This window comes from Dryobates pubescens, chromosome 15 (assembly GCF_014839835.1).
Source record: "Dryobates pubescens isolate bDryPub1 chromosome 15, bDryPub1.pri, whole genome shotgun sequence".
Lineage (NCBI taxonomy): Eukaryota > Metazoa > Chordata > Aves > Piciformes > Picidae > Dryobates > Dryobates pubescens.
In genome coordinates this window covers 12,614,277-12,634,862 of record NC_071626.1, presented here as the reverse complement: position 1 = coordinate 12,634,862, position 20,586 = coordinate 12,614,277, and the positions used below count along the sequence as shown (strand labels likewise).

At 41.2% G+C, this 20,586-nt stretch overlaps 1 protein-coding gene across 1 annotated transcript; it reads right to left on the bottom strand.

Moving 5' to 3' along the window:
* Nucleotides 1-19,780, bottom strand: NT5DC3 (5'-nucleotidase domain containing 3). Its single transcript, XM_054167935.1, has 14 exons — nt 19,610-19,780; nt 16,141-16,325; nt 13,494-13,568; nt 12,399-12,454; nt 8,517-8,607; nt 6,702-6,839; nt 5,144-5,204; nt 4,816-4,918; nt 4,577-4,678; nt 3,690-3,771; nt 3,265-3,351; nt 1,810-1,950; nt 1,376-1,440; nt 1-904 (listed from the first exon to the last, which is right to left on the bottom strand). The coding sequence occupies exons 1-14, from the start codon at nt 19,659-19,661 to the stop codon at nt 643-645; spliced, it is 1,500 nt and encodes a 499-aa protein (XP_054023910.1). The 5' UTR covers nt 19,662-19,780; the 3' UTR covers nt 1-642.
* Between the last annotated feature and the right edge of the window lie 806 nt (nt 19,781-20,586).

Below are 20,586 nucleotides of genomic sequence, written 5' to 3'. Positions count from 1 at the left end.
TTTTAGGCTCAGGTCCACCTACAGCCAAGCACAGAGTGTAAAAGAACATAAATTGCACAGACAGGAGAAAAAGCCGATCAGCCTGAGCCCCCCAAGACTGCAATTACTGCAGTGCAGCAGAGCCCAACCAACACAACAGTGGTTAATTCGGTTCCAGGTAAGGCTCTAGCTATGGCAGCAAAGAAAGCCATCCCTCTCAGTCTCACCATAAACTGTACTGACCATGTATCACTGAATTACTAATACTAGATTAGAGCTTTTCAGTGCCATGACAAGCTCCACGTGGAGTGCTGAACAGGACCAGAACAGAGAGCACAAGTATTGCTTTGTAAACTGCAGATCAAAATTCCCCATGAACAGACAAAAGCAGCCACTCCGGAACACCACGGGTCCTTCCCCTCAATGTGCTCTCACTCCCAGCCCACTACTATTTTGGCAGTTCATAACCTCTTCTATGTGCAAGAGGAGCTTTCACATCTCCAAGCAGGAGAGGAGAAAATATGTACAACACTTATGAGAACAAGTATGAATTATATCTAAATCAAGATAACAGATTCAAGTGACTTAAATCAAATACATGTACAGTCAGGGGGGGAAAAAAAAAGGTGTATTTGCTTATTTTTGAGAGAAGCCACCAAATGTTTATTTGATCTGAACTGTCTCTTGTAGGAAAGGTATTCTGAAGGTACCAGTGCACAGCTGGTCTGACCAGCCAGGAAGTTCATGCTGCAAAGGAGTCCTTCTGGGATAAAATGTGTAATCAAGCTCATAGTTCAAAAGGCAACTCAGTGATGCCATGTAGATATCTGCAAATCTAGAGAGACGCCTTAGGAAGTAGGTTGGATTCTCATCAGTTCTGAACAAGCTTCCAAATTGTGCGTTGAAGAAATTCCTGTTCATTTCCCTGTTCCAAAAAACAAAACAAAAATTCAGACAAAAGAAAGTGAAGAATTCTGAAGAAATCATCTAAAAAAAACCTTGATAGAGTTACCCAAGTCTTGATACAGAAACACATTTTTAAATCATGTACAAGAAAAGCTGCACAACTAATACCAACAGTGACAGCTGAACATAGAGTGACAGGAGAACTGAGATGAGAAGCAAAAGTATTTGACACAATGTCACCCTTTCACGCAGAGAATGAACATCTGTTCCATGGCAAGGGAACAGGGAAAGGGGGGGAAAGGAGAGGAAAGCAGAGATTCTCTAGAAACAGGTAGAATATTGCTTTACACTTATCATTTTAGAAGGCCTGTAACTATAAGGGAATATAAAAGAGGGCTGGAGAAAAATGAAGAAACCACCTGTGGAAGACATCACAAAACATTGAGCTACCACAATGTATATTGCAAATTCTTCATCTCCTATGTCTTACCTCATTTCCTTTCTTTCCTTCTTCCATTCTTCTAAAATCATTTGTGACTCAGGATCACGGTGAACCTGGAACATAAAGTATGGATAACAGGTAACTGAGGAAGCCTGTGTAAAGGAGCCTTCCCATTAACAAACCCTACCTAGGTAACAAGACGAGAGCAATGCTTCAAAGATCAGCATACCAAATTTTTCCAGGAGCATTTTAAACAACCAAAAGCAGGAATCAGTCCAGGATGACCAGAGGAGGAAGGGGACAAGATATTGAGAAAACCCTTGTTAACTTAGCCACACAAGTAATTGTATTTTTTTGTTTACAGTCAAACTGATGACCTTTAATGAAACAGAATGCACTTGCACTGTCAAGCGTCCACCAGTTAGAAGCTTGGTTGGATCCCTTCTGCTGAACAGAGCCGATTACACACACACAGAACAAACCTGCATGTGTTCTAGTAATCCTGTCAAGGTTTGCAGCCAGGTCATGGTCTGAATGTACTTCTCTGTGTTCATGATTTTAATCTCTGATCGCAGCTCTGGAATAATTGCCCCAGTGCGCCAGCCATGTTTCAGAGTCAAATCCTATTTACCAAGAATTACAAAACAGGTATTAGTCTTAATGAGAACTACTTAAAAGAACTGAAGAATCTGACCATTGTGTAGCCAAAAAAGGCACTAACTTAATTGCTTCTTGCACATAAGCAGGAATATTGAACAGTGAGACTTAACTGTGCCACCAGGTTCATAATTTCGAAGTAAGATTTAAAACCCATATTTTCAAAGACAGAGAGACAAAGAACTCAAAAGCACTAGCAAATAAGCACTAATTCATTAGGTTTAAAACAAACAGTAGGAAATTCATCTCATAGATGAGACCTCTGTTGATGTCAGAAATATCTGGAGGAAGCCATGTGTTGGGTTTTTGGTATTCACACATACACTCATCTGACAGAAAGGTCCTATCAGGACCCCCAGCTATTCAAGCTCCTCCTGACAAGCACAGGATGAGACAGCTGCCATCTGTACTTTCTTCTCCGTTGTGCCAGAGAAGGATAGAGTTGTCTCCATCCCTTAAGCCCTCAGCCTTCTGAAGTACTCTCAGGAAAAAAAAAAAAAAAAAAAAAAGAGGCAGGCTGGAGCAAAAATGTTTCACTATCAGCAGATGTTCACATGTTACCACAGCTTCAAGTGGAAAGTCATGTCCTGGCATTTGTACTCATTGAATTACAAAAGAGTTATGTGGTGGTCACATACTCTAAAGTACTGTTGTACATTCATTTGTTGACAAAGTTGTAAGAAAACACCTGCCTAGTGGGTCTCCACACCATAGCAAGATCTCAGGAATAAAGGAAGCTTACCATTAGTGACAAAAAGATGACCTCCTGCATTGAAAACAGAAGTTCGTTCACCTCTTAGCACACTTGGTAGTAAATGTCATCCAGAGCAGCCACATCCTGCGTGTTTGGACGTTTGTGTTTACTCTGTTACATGTGACACAATCGCTATCTGGATCACACATTCCCCAGCACGATTTGTAAACAAGTTTGATGTTACAAGTCAGGTGGAAAACAGAGTCCACCTATTATGGCACCAATCTCTCTATTGGAAGAAAAGCAATACAGCTTCATTACCAACTCAAATTTGGGTGTATTTAGATATCTCGTCACCATCCCTGGAGGTGGTCAAGAGGGGATTGGATGTGGCACTTGGTGACATGGTTTAGTCCTGAGGTCTGTGGTGACAGGTTGGACTTGGTGATCTTTGAGGTCTCTTCTGACCTTGGTGATTCTGTGATCTCAAGTGAAGTTGTGTTATATTGAATAACAAAGCAGAGAGAGCGGAAATTTAACAAAAAGCCTCATTTTCTATCCTATTCTGTGATAGTAAACTACTTACTGCCAAGTCACTGTAAATGTGATCACCAAAGTAGAGAACCTTAGAGCCCCTCCAGCCAGTAAGCTTCAGGAATTCATACAAATTACCCTGTGGAAACAATGAAATTGTAGTGGCATGAAATTTGCCGCTTCACAGGCATGAATAAGAAATTTATCACACCCCTAAAAATATTTTCATAACAGGAATTGTCTCTTCACTTTATACATTATGAATCTCATCCCTTACAGGCAATTTCAGTAATACTGTCACTTCAAGCAGCGAGTAAACTGCAGACATAGGATACCAATACATGCCACTTTATACCACTTCAGTCGCTAAAATTGCTCTTACAGAGCACCCCTACTTGTTTGAAGCCTTTATGATATCTCAGGAAGCTTGGAACTCCAGGTGTTAAATCTCAAGTGAAGGGTTTATTGAAAACATACCTGTTTGTAAATCTGGCCTTTCTGCAGCTTATGAATTTTATCCCAAAGCAACACTCCCCTTTCATTTACCTTCCGAAATGGTCTGGAATAGAAGTATGCACAATTGTCACACAGCTGTGGAGACTCTGTCACATTTTAGGAGAAAATTTACATTTTATTATTAAAAATACCTGTTTTTCAAAAGGAAAACGTGCTTTCTAGCATATGAACATTTTGTAATAAGGCAGGAAAACCCAAAGCTCCAAAACCTCATTTAACCAGTGAAATGAAATGCACAGTGCCCCCATGACATTTTTAACAGTTAGAGAACACCTGTTGAGAACTAAGGCAGGGATCCCAGCCAGCCAGGAAGGGACAGTGTGATTTGCCTGCCATTGACAAGGAGAGAAAACAGCAAAAAAAGTGAAGATGTGTAAAAATCTCGCCCAATACCTCATTTTGCAGAGCTGAGCAACTGAAGAAGGGGGCAGAGCACTGAGGGCAAAATGTACAAAGTTGGTTGTTTTTTTTTTTATTAAATGAAAAAAAAATGAAGGGAAAATGATCCCACCTCCCTCTATGTCACTTTCAAATCCTAAGGCACACACAAAGGAATACAGCCTTCAAACTCAAGAGCAGTGCATAGACATTAAAAATGTGTTTAGCTAACTGAACAACTAGTCCAAATACTCCAGTCTGTCAGCCTGTCTGCCCTTTAAATATCATGTGTGACTGAAAAAAAACCCAAACACAAAACATTTGGGCTTCAGAATTAGGTGTTGCTGCATTCTGTAATGACCTTAAACAGGAGTTCAAGTATGATTTCACTTTACATTGCATCCAAATTGAAGTATTTCATAAACACTGTATAGCCTTATATGGAATAAGCTGCTTTACCAAATACCCACCTCCGCTTATCATTGAAAAAGCTGGGCTTTTCAGCCTGTACAATGACAACATCAAAGAGATCCCTCCAGTCCTTGCCAACTATGAACTTCATGCCTTTGTCCCTAAAAGGAACAGAGGGATATTAACAGCAAACTAACAGAAGTGCAGTCCTGTGCAGTGTAATGAACTAGATTTGAGAAGCTCACTCTCCCCATCCTTTAAAAACGTGTCATTGAACAGCAACACCCTGTTCACTTACACAAAGCTGCTGGGACTGTTTGTGATGAGAAACATCTTCTTGCCGTGATCAGCCAGCTTTGCTAGCACCGCACGAGTCTGCTCAGCGTAGCAGATGTATTTCTCTGTGAGGATTGGGGGAAATACAGTGAAGTTTCACAAGAGCTTTCTCTGCATTCAACCAAGGTTCAGAACATGAGTTTATAACTTAACAAAAGCACTGTAGACAAGTGGAAATAACCCTTTCAAGCTTTAAATTTTAGGACTTGTGATCTTGAACAAGGAAGCCAGAAAGATCATCATACCATCAGTGAAAAAAAGCATTGATAGATGATGTCAGTAGCACTTACCAATATCTGCTTCAATTGCCCTGTACATTATTCCTTTGATGTGGACATCCCGGATTGAATCCTGTCGGGAAAGCAACAAAGCACTAAAGAGCTGGAAAATATTTTGAAGTATATATATACTATGCTCCCTGCATAGCAGTAGTAATTTGATGTTTAAAACACTTCCTTTCTCTGAATTACACTTTCAACTCCACAAAAATGCTGTGTGACATTCACTAGATGTATGTCATTCCTAGATGAAGAGTAAGCCTGTCCTCCAAGAAACTAACTCAATACTTTGGGGAAGTACAAAACTGTAAGGTGCAGGGACTCTTTTGCATAATGAGTGGGAAAGGGTCATTCAGAAAGTGAAGTGGAGTGAAAGCCCTCTACAAAAGCAGAGTCATCACGGATTTCCAATTACCTTTGGAGTAAAACACATTCCATTCCTTTTGGAAAAAAAAAAAAAAAAAAAAAAGGTTTCAGTCAGACAATTTTTGGACTATGTTCACTCACAAATGCCCCAGCTATTTAAAAGAGAATTTTATGAACAGAGGAAAGAAGTTAAACGCTTCAGCAAAGACTCATAAAGCACTCTGAAGGTATCTGGGAGCTCTCCTGAGCCAGCACTGCACCAAGCAGCTTTGTCTAGGATGTGGTACTGCCACTTTGGCACTTACATGGGGTACATCCTAGAACTCCTCCAAAAATGCCACTATAGGGTTTCCAAAATGTTGTCAGTGCTAAGCAGTACAGAATTTTCTATGTGCTGTTCAGCAGAAAACACAAGAACTAGCCTCCTGACTCTGAAGTAACCACAGGCAGGAAGGAAAACTACTCTGGAGGTCACAAGTTTCTTAAACCCCATCTGATCCACTTGGGAAAGCCAAGTGAGAAATTCGACACTGAGATACCTTACAGATGCTGATCAACTACACAACTTTAATACATGTCAACAAGGGGCCAGGAAAAATTTTTGTATGGCAAGCCTGTGCAGATAAATATATCAACTTGAGCATGACCTCACCTCTTCTTAAACAACAAAGACAAAATTTCCTCCTATGCAGGACACATCCTAAGGAATAAAATTAATCATTATTACTGTCTTTTTTTGGAGGAGAGAGAGGAAAGCAAACAAAACAATATGCCAAAAGCAAATAATTGCATGCTAGCAAAGGTACAGAGACAGGGCAACTGAAAGTTCCAAACAGGAATTCTCTGTAGCCTCTTCCAATTCTTGCTAGTGAAAAAGAGTATGTTTAATAACAAGCAAAAGAAGCTTTACAGATGTAGAAGAAGCTTCTTCACTTTCCTCCATCTACCCCTCAAACCTATAAAAAGAATAGCAGTTCCCAAACATCAGATTTAAAACAAACTTCAAATTATTTTATGCTTCTCTTCCAAGGCCTGCCTTCATTTTACTTACATTTTTATGGTTGTATAACAATATTTACTCTATAGAAAACCTAAAGTTGAGGTATTTCAGTGGAGCTGACGCAACAGGTTGAAGCTTCTTGAAGCTCCACATTTGTGCATCAGAGGAAACTCAGAGGTTTGTCTAAATCTTCAAAGCTAGTACCTTGACATCTTTGTATAGATGAACAGGCTCATAGTCTATGTTGTTTTTTAGAAAATATTCATTCACACAAGAAAGGAGTGTCATTTCTGGCAAGGAAAATATGTCCATGAATTGCTTCATTGTATTTCCTTGTGAGCTCTACAGTGGTGGAAAGGGGGGAAAAAACAGAAGAAAAAAACACAATAGGTCAAGCATTTCTCAGAGCAGAACACTTTCATTCATTCAGTATAAACACTTTCATCTTAGTTGCAGGTATCCAGCTTTTGTCATCACTGTTCAAATTGCTTTAGATTATTTTTGAACTAACAGACTTTCACAGAAACAACAGAAGTGCTGGCTTTAAGAATTAATCATGACTCATTACTCCTCAGAGCAGTATTTTAATTCATAAATGCATGAAAAACAGCACTCAGTTAAAAGTCAAGAGAGTGACTTAAAGACCTTTGCTAGAAATCTGCACTTCTATAAATAAGAGGCACTAAGTATTTTGATGGATGGGTGGAGGCCTTGTGATTTATTTTGTTGTTTGGGTTGGGTTTTTTTGGGGGGGCAATGGTGTTAATCAGTAGGATAGTGATTAGGACTGCAAAGAAATTTACCTCCTTGAAAGAGAGAATAAAAACTTTTAATAATCTAGAATAACTAATGTAATAACAGAGGAAAAGATTTCCAGCCTGCAAAAATTGTAACTATAGTTACGTTTCACAGAAGTAGAGAACCTCGTTATAAAGAGCAAATACAAACCAAGTACTTCTCAAGATGAGAAGTGACCAGCTCAAGATCACAGAAACATACAATGGTTGAGGTTGCAAGGGATCCTCTGGATCCAAGCCCTCTGCTCAAGCAGGCCACCCAGAACCAAGTTGTTCAGGACCTTGGCTAGACAGCTTATCAATGCAAGGATGGAAACTCCACAACCTCCCTGGGCAACCAATCCTTGCCAGGGCTCAATCACCTACACAATGAAGGAAGCATTTCCTGCTATTCAAAGGAAATCTGTGCTTCATTTTGTGTCCATGGCCTCTTGTCCTATTGCTGTCCCTTCCAAGATCAAAGAAAGCATAGCCCTGCAGAGATCATGACACCCCATGGAGAATGCCAGGATGATATTCAGAACTGCTGGAGAGACCAGTTTTTTAATTCTGGGTTCAGCTCCTGAGAATAAGAACAAGTGCAAGAACAACTATGTGCTCCACAGCCTTTCACATCAACACAGAATTAATATCCATAAAGGGGTAAAATAAACTTGTTTTTTAGTAAAAAGACAGCAAGGCATTTTGTTTGGGAAAGAGGAAGGACATTATCAACAAGAAGATGAACTTTCCCAGCAAAGTCAAATCCTAAGTTTAAAAGCTTCATCTTTCATTGTTCATCTTTTGTCAAATCCTCTTACAGTCACCCTGTCTATGTGCATGAAAGAGATTCCCCCATACATTTACTTGCTGTTACATCAGCTAAGCCATTAGACCACTAGGAAGAAGCACATAGCCAGGGTAGGGCCCCAGATACAGTTCATTTCCCAGCTTTTATCAGATTTGCTGTGCAACACTGAGCAAGTCACTTGATTTTTTTATGTTCTGCTTCTCTGTTGATGACTGGGCAAGGGACAGTGAAAGAAAAAACTACAGCAAGTAGGAGAAAGGAAAGCTATTTTTCACTTTAGAGGGTAAACCTCCTATCTGGCACTCTATCATGTATTGAGAAAACATAACTGCTACTAACAAGAATAAAATGCAAAGACCACAATCCTCACTCCCACCTAAAAAAATTTAAAAAATACAAGAAAACCATTTTTAGAGCAGTTTGTGGTTTTACCTTTCCATAAAAGTCACTCATTTGTTCTAATGGGACATGAGAACCATCATACATTGCAATGACTTCTTCATCTGGGACAACACTGAGGCCTCTGGAAAACAACATTAGCTTTAGTTCAAAAGTCATTCTCAAAACTGTCAAGTAATTACAGAATTAAAGTGACAGATTAACATAGATCTGGAGCTTATTAAAATACTAATTAGGTCATAGGAACAGTTTGGTCTGTAAGCTGAAAGAGCCTCTTTCCTTACAGAACATGTAATATTTTAACCAGCTGACTCACATGGAACACTACAATTTGAAGTCCTTTTTACTTTCTTACGGGAAAAACTAATTTGTCTCTATTGAAATTATGCCTCAAGGGTTCCTACAAAGTAGCCAGAGCTACCAGTTTCTTAACACAAAGTAATTCCTCACTCTGCCTTTGTTTCATACAGCACTGATGATGTGATAGTGTTTCAGTCAGATTATTCTGCAGCATGACCTTGAAGATACAAGGGAAAGAAAAATGTTCACAACCTTTAACTAAGAACTTCTTTTAAACTCCAACAGTTCTGTTTCCCAAGATTTAAGATTACTTGAAGGATTGTTGGCAAGCAATTAAAATATAAAAATATAACAACAAATGAGGAAGGAGACAACATCATGTCTCCCCAGAGTGGCTTTACCAACCATTAAGAGATTAAAGGCTTTGGTTTAGTTTTGAATGTTTACAGTATTGAACATCTTGCAGTAAAGCATCTAAAATACTGCAGGCATCCAAAGATCCTCATCAGCCTGTCTTCAGTAGGAGAGCTGTTCCAGCCATCTGATCACTTTTGTGACTCTCTTCTGGAGTCACTCCGACAGGCCAGCGTCTTTCTTATGCTGATGACTCCAAAGCTGGGCACAGTATCCTAGGTGAGGTCTCACCAAAGTGGAGTAGAGAGGTAGATTTGCCCTCTTCAACCTGCTGGCCAGACATTTTTTGATGCAGCCCAGGACATGGTTGGTCTTCTGTCCTGCAAGCTCACATTGTCAGGTCCTGACCAGATTTTCATCCACCAGTAACCCCAAGTCCATCTTGGCAGAGCTGCTCTCAAACCCTGCATTCCCCAGCCTCTATTGATACCAACAACTACCCTGACTCAGGTGCAAGACCTTGCACTTGGCCTTGTTGAAGCTCACGAGTTTCACAGAGGACCACTTCTCAAGCTGATCCAGATCCCGCTGGATCACATCCCACCCCTCTTGCACATTAACTGGGCCACTCAGCTTGGTGTAATCTGCAGACTTGCTAAGGGCATACTTGATTTTACTGTATCACTGATGAGGATACTAAACAGCACTGGTGCCAGTACAGACTCCTGAGGGACACCACTGGTCACCAATCTCTTTCTGGACATTGAGATATTAGCCATTACCCTCTACACACAACCATCCAGACAAATCCTCATCCCGCACACAGTCCAGCCATCAAATCCATAACTCTCCAATTTGGAGAGGACAACATTGTGGGGGGCATTGTCAAAAGTCCAAAGTCTACTTAAGTTTTGCAGCCTTGTTAAGATGAACAATTATTTCAGTGCCTCCCTTTCTTGATCTTACCCAGAAGTGCTGTGAGGCATTACAAACTAAACTAACTAATAAGGCCTAGTGCTTTTGGTGTTTAGCAGCTGCATCAGCTCTGCAGTGGAAGGGCATGGCACATGAACTTCCTCACGGTTACTATGATAGTAAGAGTCCCATGTTAACTAACTCCTTTACTGCATTTCTCAATGCTACATCCACTTGTACACAGCTCTGTGCTACAGATAGCAAGACTCCAGCATTCAAGCTAGTATTGAGCACAACCAGGGCAGATGATAATTTAGGTTTGTAACATACAGAGTCCAGCATCACCCACTCCACAGCAGAAAATAAAGAAATGCAACCAAAATGTTAAATGTACACCAAGTAATATGACTAAAATTGAGAAGGACTCATCTTCTAGTCTGCAGACAGTTATACCAAGTCATATTTGAATCACAGAATCAACAAGGTTGGAAAAGACCTCAAAGATCATCAAGTCCAACCTGTCACCCAAGACCTCATGACTATTAGACCATGGTAACACAAATGCTTATGAATCAGGAGCTACCCAAGCACAAACCAATAGGTAACAATAGACACACAAAATCCAGCGAGGAGAGATGACTGTGTAAGCAAAGCTGTAGGTTAGCTTTACCAGAAGACTCACAGTTCGTAGTCCAGCTGTGCAACTACAAAGTTCATTTTATTCTGCTGACAGCATGGACAGATGGCACTATAGAAAAACACAGCTTCCCTCCAGCACTCCCAACGCTGCTCTGAGAAACATGCACTGTTAGAAGGATACCAGAATTGCTTACATCTCTCATTGCAAATGAGGCTGCACACCTGGGCAAGCTACCATCAGCTGTATAATTGACCCACATGCACAGAACACAAAGGTTAAAACTGAGAATTACAAATAGGCAGCAACTGACAGCAAAGCTCCATGTTCATACAGAACAGCAATTTTAAACAAAATTAAGATAAAATATTCAGTGAGATGGTAGCTTTCACTCTCACCCTCACAAATGCAAGTATCGGGATGTGTGGCCTAGCAGTCTGCCCAGAATTTGGGTGATGTGGAGAACAAGAGACACCAGCTCTCCAATAAATTTCAACACCATTCTAGAGTTTTCTTGACCAGTCATCACATTCAGACTCTGGATGTGCCTTTAGTTCTAGGAGCTAACAGCAACTGTGTTCTTCTACCCCTTCATTTGGTCCCACTCTAAGTCATAAGGCAACCCTACTGATGGGCTCACCACCCATTCATCTTCTTATCTAGGTCACTATACAGTCTCAGTCATATAATCAATCTTCCTGACATCTTTCAAAGTCTTCAGCCTCTTTCTTGCTCCTCCCATTCCAATATGAGTATTTGGAGAAACAGCATGCAGATGTGATGATATCCTGATGACCAACCGATCCAGGCACCACCAGCACATGCTATCCTTTTGTCCCTTCTATCAGTATTTCCTCTAGTGCTCTCACCCATACACATTTCCAATCTTAACATTTCTTCTACATACCTCTACAGATAAAAGTATAATCCCCTACATTCAAGGGGGGACAAATGCCCTACAAATCTCTTTGAGGTTATATTATCTTTTGGCCCCAAAAGAAAACTTTCTGTCCAATGACATTACGAAAGGTGCCATTTCAAATCTGTTACCAAGTGTGCTGTTCCTGTCAGTCAAATGCAAACTACTTCATTACAGCAAACTGAGCCATACTAAAAACTCTCCTGTCAAAAAAAAAAAAAATCAATCACATGTAGTAACAAAGTACAGAACAGATGGCCAATTTTACATGAATTCAGTAAGCTCAGAAAGTGTTAGGCTGCGCAGGCACAGGGCAGCTGCGCTCCACCCTGCAAGGATGATGCGGCTGATGTGCCCAGACTTAAAAGCTCTGTGCAAACACAGCAAGACCTCTCAAGCGTCCCCACAACCACACCAAAGTCACGCTAACAGGCACGCTGTGACAATTATTTACATTGAAGGCAATGGCAGAGAAGCCATCAGTGTATTTTTAGATGTCTTTCAGCACAATTTAACAGCCGGAAACAAAGTGAGTCAGCACTATGTGACCGAGCAGCTTGCCAACTTCCCCAGCTCTGAACCAGGGAATCAGCTGTACTGTATCAGTCAGTAAACATGTGCATGTCTGTGTGTACACACAGAAGTGCAAAGAAACCCCCTTCCAGTGAGGCTGCATAATTCCTTCATTTCTGCTCATGATAGGAACCTAAGATGTATGACATAAAACGTAAATACAAGAGTTTAAAAGGAGTATCTATTTTTATTATGAACAAGAAATCATTTTACACACCTGTAAACTGTTCCCAGCTGAATATAATGAAAAGCATCAATCTTCATTAGCAGTGCCTTGAAGGGGAGAAAAGAAAAAAAAATTATCACATCAACCATTTCACATGAAATAAAAAAAAACAAAGCAATTTTATCCCTAACATTTCTGTCAAGAACATCTGAGTACCTTCAACTTCCTTCACATCATCCAAAACATTTTTATCAGGGACATGTATTCAAGGCTTGTCAAACCACCAAGGAAACATTGACCTGAGTTAAGTCATGAAGAGGTAACTTCTACCAGCAAATGCCTGCACAGGTTTATTCTGTTGTACTCTTTCTTCCCCTACCCACCATGAAAATGAAACACCCAAAATATTTTCTACTTAAGAGCCACTGTGGCAATGCCAGCAACGAGCAGTGTGAGCAATCTGGCAGTGCAGGCCTAGAGCCTGACATGGTGGTAGGCCATGCTCAGCATAAGTGCGGAGCCAGCTAGCAGTGTAGCAAAACAGTGCTGTGCCTGCAGCATGTAACTGAAGCAGGACACTGGTAGCTATATACACAGAAAGTTATCTTGGGACAACGGGACATGCACCTGCATCAACAACCGCGTGTGTCATTAGTAGTTGGACCAATAATCTATAATAGTGCGATGTGTGGTCACTCATAGGGAACCAATGAAGCCATGCCAACGAGGCTCTCCGAGTTTATATAAGTTGTAGAAGTTCCCCTGCTACACACTTCTGCCTTTCCTTTCCCTTCTTCTTTGCTTTACTTTACTGTGCTATACTTGCACTATACTGGGACAATGAAGGAACAATACTCGATCATAATTGGTCAGCGTTGTCGATAAGCCACTTTAAAAAATACAATCCCAAAAGACACAGCATAACAACAAAAAGCAAACCAAACCAATCAAGTTTGCTGATGAAAAACATAAACCAGAATCCTCACACATGAACACAGAGTGGAAAGTTGGAAGACTTAAGCCCTATTTATTTTTTTGGCTAGGTCCTCAGCACAAGTCATCACAAAGTTATTTACACAAACACAGAGAATCACCACCCTTGGAAAAGACCTTCAAGATGATCAAGTCTGACCATTATCTACATACCCGGTGCACATCATAATGAAGTCCTCTGATGGCAAAGTTAGGATCGTAATCATATTTTCTTATTTCAGCAGGATACTGAGAAGAAAGCACAATGATTTGAGTTTAAATCCACACCAAAACCAAACTGAAACTTGATTTTGCATAGTTTTAAAAGCCTGCACTTTCTGTGCTTCTCACTTCCATGAGAGGCTTTTTGGTAGGTTTTAAAACAATGATCTTGGATGCAAGTCAAGCACCTGAAGTTGGGACATCCAAGTACTCTGTAGTGATTGCCTTTGGACATTAGCCTCCTCTTCAGAAAGATATATTAATACTATGCACCTTTGAAAGCAAAATATTAACTTCCTGAAAATGTAATGGTTTTATTACCCTGCACTGAGAAGTCTCCCTATGAAACAGACTATACAAACACAGTTTAACTCAAGTTTCTGGCTACAAACCCAAGAATATGCCCTAATTTATGGGGATACCTGAACTTTACAGCTTTTTCTTTCAGTATAGGCAAGCAGTAATCATCATCATCATCAATATTAATAGAAGAAAAAAAAATATCTTTGACACTTTCAAGAAATAAAATGTGGCACTGTTACCTGTTTTGACTCCCTTTGGGCAGATCATACTTCTCATCTTAGATTGTCAAATTTGAAATGCAGACCCCAGAGGTGTTTAAAGATACAGATTATACAAGCTTCAACTCAAACTCTGGCTACTTTTACCTACATAAATAAATCTCAGTTTCTCCACAAAGTTTTTATCTATGCTGCTGTAGACTGTTAGACAGTTAAAGAAAATAGACTTTTCTCCTAACTTCTGAACTATCACCCCTACTACTGCCTCCAGAGAGCATGGGGGAGGCTAGTGATCTGAATGAAGAATAGCATCAAACACCTACAGATCGATTAGAAAGGTGTATAGATTTGGCCAGGAAACATGAAACAGAAAAAAGTAAAGGGCAAGAGGTAGACATAGAATGTGACCAATTAAAGACTACAATGTACTGCACACCCCTCAGAGCATTCTGACTTTGCAAATTTCTGCACACTTCACTGTCCTACTTTAATTTATTCTACTAGAAGGTTGTCTTTTGGATGCATGCCAGTGCATTTGAGAAAGACTGAGCCTATCTTGGCACACAAATAAATTTCCTCACAAGCCAAAAAAAGATAAAAGTTGCACTGCTTGCTTACCCCACTCTTAGTAGAGATAAGATCCCTATCTGGACTGAAACAGCAGCCAGATAAGGTGGCACAAAGCTGCTACATCAGGAAAGAAATAAACCCAAGAGCAAGAGTTTACATTCAACACCTGCTGCCACCTCTGAGATTAGCATTAAATTGATGTTTATTCTCTTGGACACATTTCAAAATTCCTTGCTTCCTACACTGCATTTTGCAATTACTGATGAATTACCTTACTCTGCCATGACCAAAATTGGCCATCTTTTAGGTTGACTCTGACAGTCATAATGGGCAATACCATCTAGAGTTTCTAATGTTGAAGGCAATAAAAACATTAACACTATAAGCAGCTACAGAGATAGCACTCATAAAAATTGTGGGCCCTCAGTAGATTCCAACAGGAGATTATATATTTCAATAAACTGATTCAGAAAGTAATTACAGCTTCTTTTACTAGAACTCAAGAGATTTGAATTCAGACAGACTGGAAACTTACTACTACCTGAATTCATTCCAGTAGCAAAGCCAAAGCACCATTTGAATTTTTGTCTGCAAGAATCAATCTTGACTCACACAGTAACATCAGGGTTTAGAACAACCACTTAGTCTTAATACAGTGTATTTACATATCCTACAGAAATTGCTACAAAGATACGCCAAAACCTTAAGAGGATCAAGTTGTGTATGTTTGTAGCACCCATCAAGTTTTGTTTGTTCTTCCAGGGATATTTATAGATGTTTATATATAGTTCCTAACCTTTAGCTTCAAATACGAAAGTAGGATAACACCACCCATTCAGATTTAGACTGTGCAAAATACACAAGCAGTTTTATTCATTAAGTTACTCTGTGTACTTCATTTTATTTTGCAACAACTCCTACAGTTCAATAAACTCTGCCTCTCTCAGTACGCTGCTTGATGGCGACACTCCCTCTTAGGGGACTACTGAGCTTGGGTCTCTCTTTAGCCTCCAATCACAGCTGCCCCGTCAGCTAACTCAGCTGAAATGCGAGGCACACACTGAGCACCTTGCACACACACAGTGCAATCAAAGACCTCCTATGAAGTCAGGCTAAAAATATTTCATATGGAAATTAATCCCTGCACTCACAGCAAGGCATAAAAAGGAGTGACAGTAACTTTTAAGCATCTTATTTATTCAGATGACTCCAATAATTGATAATCAGAGAGGAAAAACAGAAGACACCACACAAGTACCACCACGTTAAAAAAAAATAAACCAAATAAAACTCTACTCCTTAACAATTGTCAGACTGCTCTGCTCAAAATTGCAGCTGAGAATAAACCAGGACTTCTGTGGTTCGTGTGTAGCTGCTGTACAGAATGTGTTTAAGGATGCCAAGGTAGAACTGAAGCATGAAAAGATAAGTTATGCCCCTCATGGTTATAGATCATTTGTTATACTCTTTATTTAGAACTTTATGGTCACTCCATTAGTTTTACTCACCCGATGCTCATTAATAAGAAGATCTCGAGCAGCATTGAAGATCAGTGTGTGCAGATGTTTTGAATAAAAGACCAGCGTGTAGTCGTAATCAAACCCATAAATTTCAATGTCTGACAGGCTCATTTCATTGTTTGAAAAAATTGCATCTGGATTCAGCATGTTACTCATAATTGAAGGAACCAACTCTGGGACAGGAGAGAGGAAAGAAAACAAACAGGGGGGAAAAAAAGAAAAGGGAAAAAACCTCACACCAGCCTCATAGTTTTATGTAAATAAACAACATAGATATTCATTAGCAATTTCTAAATATAGATGAATGATGATGGAAGCCATCAAATTAATCCACACTAACCAGCTAATCCTTAACAATATGATGATGTTGAAAATGCCATCCCTGACTTGTCTTGGTGACTCATAGTTTTCATCTGAAGCTGTTCTCGCTACCTTTCAAGTAGGAGAGAGAACTTCACACTCAATACACACATTTCTTTTGTTAACTCTTTTAAGACATTTATTACTATTTCTGCAGATGAACTCTGGAGTTGGAGGAGGATGACATTATCATTATTATTATTACATGAGACTCGTCGCCTTCTCCCATTGTTTGGTTCAGCTTCTGTGCCAAAAGCAGAACTGACATTGTTTTAATTTGATATTGCTTTAATTTGACATTGCTTTAATTTGACATGGCCCTTTTTTTCTTTTGGCTTTACCATTTCAAAGTACCACACTAAACTTTATGTGATTGCCACACTTTCCAAACAACAGTTACGTACACACTGCTATGCTTATTAGCCTGCTAACAAATAAGGAAACCAAAAACATTCTGCTTCTTCACTACACACATGTACCTAGTGCCTGTAAATCACTTCCATTTTTTAAGGGTGTGTTTCTCTTGATATTTGTTTGTTTGAAAAGTGTAGTGAGAAGGACACTTTCATTGAGACATAGCATGTTAAGTAACTTTAGGACAAATACAAACATCGGTATGAAGGATGTTTGTATTTCTTATTTAGAAAACTTGAAAGAGCAACATTAGTACCAGTGGAAAGAAGAGCTTTCATCTAAAATCTTGTAAGGCTGAGTTTAAAAGGATTGTGATTTGTTTGGTTACTTTCTACATGTTAAGTCTAGCAAGAATTGGTCTTATTTCATCATCTTCAGCTCTCAGGACAGATCTACTATGTGCTCCACCACCGTAGGAAACCATCCCAACAAGACAGGTAGGCACAGGGACTCCAGATCTGTTATCAAGATAGTGCCCCATTCAGAACACTCTGGTCAACTCCAGAAAACTCTGGTCAACTCGTAGGAAAAAAATAACAGCTCTCTTGTAAAAGCAGGGTCTTAAACTGCTGCACAGTTAATGGGTAGATACAAGAAGAAACAAACAGATGCCAAATAGCAGATGGTAATTTGAAACCATTAAACTTTATCAGTTGTAGTCTTGAGCCTTTTAATCTGAGGGAGAGAAAGAACAGCAATTTCACGGAGTTTAATTCCAAGTTTCAAATAAGCATCTCTTTCACCAAAAAAAAAAAAGACCCCAGGAGTTTGCCAGCGTAAACTGATATGAAAAGCTGTATCTTTCATTTCAGAGGACTTAAAATAAGCCTCAATCAAAACATTAGCTCCCACTACCCCCAGTTACTGCTTATAGTAATGCAAGAGATAAATGTTATGCTCAGTTGAGGTAACAAAATAACAAAATGCAATTTGACACACTACTATTCAGGCAAGTAAGTCTATAAAAAGGGCCATGAATCATGTACCTAACTTGAAGTAATTTGAGTGAACGTCCAAAATCACGTTACAGCACCCATTTCTGTATTATTTTTTCAAATGTCAGTTGCAGGCTGATGAGTCAACAATTGTTTTAAAAGTAAAGATATTAATATACCTATATATAGTTGTGGAAAGAAAGTTATTTCAGATTACAGAAAGCTTGACTTTGCCTGTCTGAAAACAGACAGTATAAACACTTTGGAACTATTAGACATTCTGGTTGTCAGACACTACCCCAAGTGCTATAAACCTTAGGTCAAAAATCCTGACGGCTTTGTCACCTCAACATTCCACCTACGTGAAGCATCACATACTTGAAGCCATTGGTTGCCTTTGGCTGCCATAAACTATTCTGAATTATTCTAAAAACACTTGCTTCATCTTTCACCAATCCACACCCACTGACTGACTTTTCTCCTAATATTACCCTGTTCTCTACCCTCAGCTCTTAAGTACTACTTTCAGCGCACTTTAGAGTAACAAAAAGTTAATTCCAAAACCAGTTAGAGTTTTTAAAGTCCTATTCTTTATCCTACCCTCCAAAGTCACCGAATCACCGAGGTTGGAAGAGACCTCAAAGTCCACAGCATTATTCTGAGGTCTCTAACACAGCTTATTTCATATGTGAAATGCTGCCACTATTTTTTTTTGTATGTTTGTGCCCAGCACAGTGAAGCCTCAGTTCATACTCAAGACTCTCAAGTGCAGGACAGTACAGTCATAAATTGGTTACTTTTTAATTATTATTATTTAGTAAGGGCAAAATATGCAAGACTAAATTGTCATCCAATGCCATGATAAGACAAGCTTTCCTATTGAAAGCTTTTGAATGCTACTGAAAGCACAACACAGGCTACCTCCTCCCTTTCCGGCTCTCTAAAGAGAGCACATATTCGGGTACCTTGCAAATACTCTTCGCACTACAGCAAGGGCAGAAGCAAGCATTTGGCCCTTCCCTTTTCGCCTAGGTAGCCTGGAGAACAGGGCTTCCCCTAGTCAAGAGCGTATCAGTAGCATTTTAGCCTGGCTTCAATGCTTCACAAAAATTTAATGCAACCTCAAGCAAAAGGGAGAAAAAAACCATCCAAAACTTCGCAGCATTTTAACTTGTTGGAAGAGCAGCCTACTGCAAGAAGTCCCTCAAACTGACAATCAACTTTCCAGTTTTCTTTTTACGTTTGCTTTTCTCCACGCACCCACAACACCAGCCACTTCGCCCAACCCAAGCTATGCTTTACAAAACGTTGCTTCCCAAGGCCACGTTCCCCGGATGGGTCAGACGGATGATGGTCTGATGGGATCAATCTTTCAAGCCTTCAGAGCAGCTGACCACCCAGTGTCCGGCCCTCAGGACCTACCGAGGTGACGGTCTTACCCGTCCTCCCAGTTTGGCACTGGGCGAGCACTTGACCAGAGCCATGACTCCGGGAGTGGACGGCAGCTCCGCCACGAGCTGCGGGACAGTCTCACGGCTGCTCGCCACGGCGACCCTCGAGGAGAAACCCCACGAGCACCTGACGTTGCCGCCACGGCTCCTACAGGGTTCACCTTTCCTCCTCTCCGAGCCGACAGCACCTACTTCTAAACCCGGCGGCACTCCGACCTGCAGCCGGAGGAGGGCTGGCAGGACGGGGAAGCCGTGCTGCCGCCGCCCGCGGGCCCCGTGCCCCGGCCCGCCGCTCACCCTTGGTGACTCTCTTGGCCTCCTTGTAGCGCGACCACAGGTAGCTCTTCATGTCGGGCGCCGGCGGCTGCTGCCGCTGCTGCTGCTGCTGCGGGGCCACAGTGCAGTAAGGAGCGGCTCCCGCAGCGGGCAGGGCCCGGCACCGCCGGCCGCCTGCCCCTGCCCGCGCCCGCCCCGCCGCCAGCAAGGACCGCGCCGCCACCGCTGCCATGCTCTGCTCCGTCTCTCAGCCCCGCCGTGCCGCTCCGCTCCGCCGCCGGCTGAAGTCACTTCCTCGGGCCCCGCCCCGGGGCTGCGCCGAGGCGGGAGGCGGGCCGCGGCCGGGCGGCGGCAGGTAACGTTCTCCTAGCGACCGCCTGCTGCCAGAACGCCGAGACCGGCACCGGTATCCGTAACCGCCGGCAGGGTTTCTTCAGCAACTGCTGAAGGGTTATGACTCAGGTCAAGGTCAAGAGGAGCTGCAAGGGAATGTATCCCGACTTTACACCTCCACTGTTCCTTAGGTCTTTTCACAGAAACAGAAACATTCAGGTTGGGAAAGAACCTCAGAATCACCAAGTCTAACCAATAACCCTACTCTGCCAAGTTCACCCCTAAACCGTATGCCCAAGCACCACATCTAAAAGACCTTTAAACACATCCAGGGTTGGTGACTCAACCACCTCCCTGGGCAGCACATTCCTGCTGCCCACAGCACTCTTTCTGTGAAAAACTTCTTCCTAATGTCCAGTCTAAACCTACCCAGTTGTAGCTTTAGGCCCTGCCCTCTTGTTCTATCACTAATTACCTGGGAGAAGAGACCAGCACCAGCCTCTTCATGACATCTTTTCAGGTAGTTGTACACAGCGATGAGGTCTCCCCCTCAGCCTCCTCTTTTCCAAACTATAGAGCCCCAGCTCCTCTAGTCATTCATAAGATTTATTCTCCAGGCCCTTCACCAGCTTCATTGCCCTCCTCTGCACTTCCTCCAGCATCTC

Bases quoted from the DNA above. Each gene is read 5' to 3' on its own strand.
- NT5DC3 (XM_054167935.1), bottom strand. From the start codon at position 19,661: ATGAAGAGCTACCTGTGGTCGCGCTACAAGGAGGCCAAGAGAGTCACC. The intron at 4,919-5,143 runs GTAAGTGCTACT...CAATCCTCACAG, and splicing joins GGCAATTGAAGCAGATATTG to AGAAATACATCTGCTACGCT. The intron at 1,951-3,264 runs GTAAGTAGTTTA...CTTGGTAAATAG, and splicing joins ACATTTACAGTGACTTGGCA to GATTTGACTCTGAAACATGG.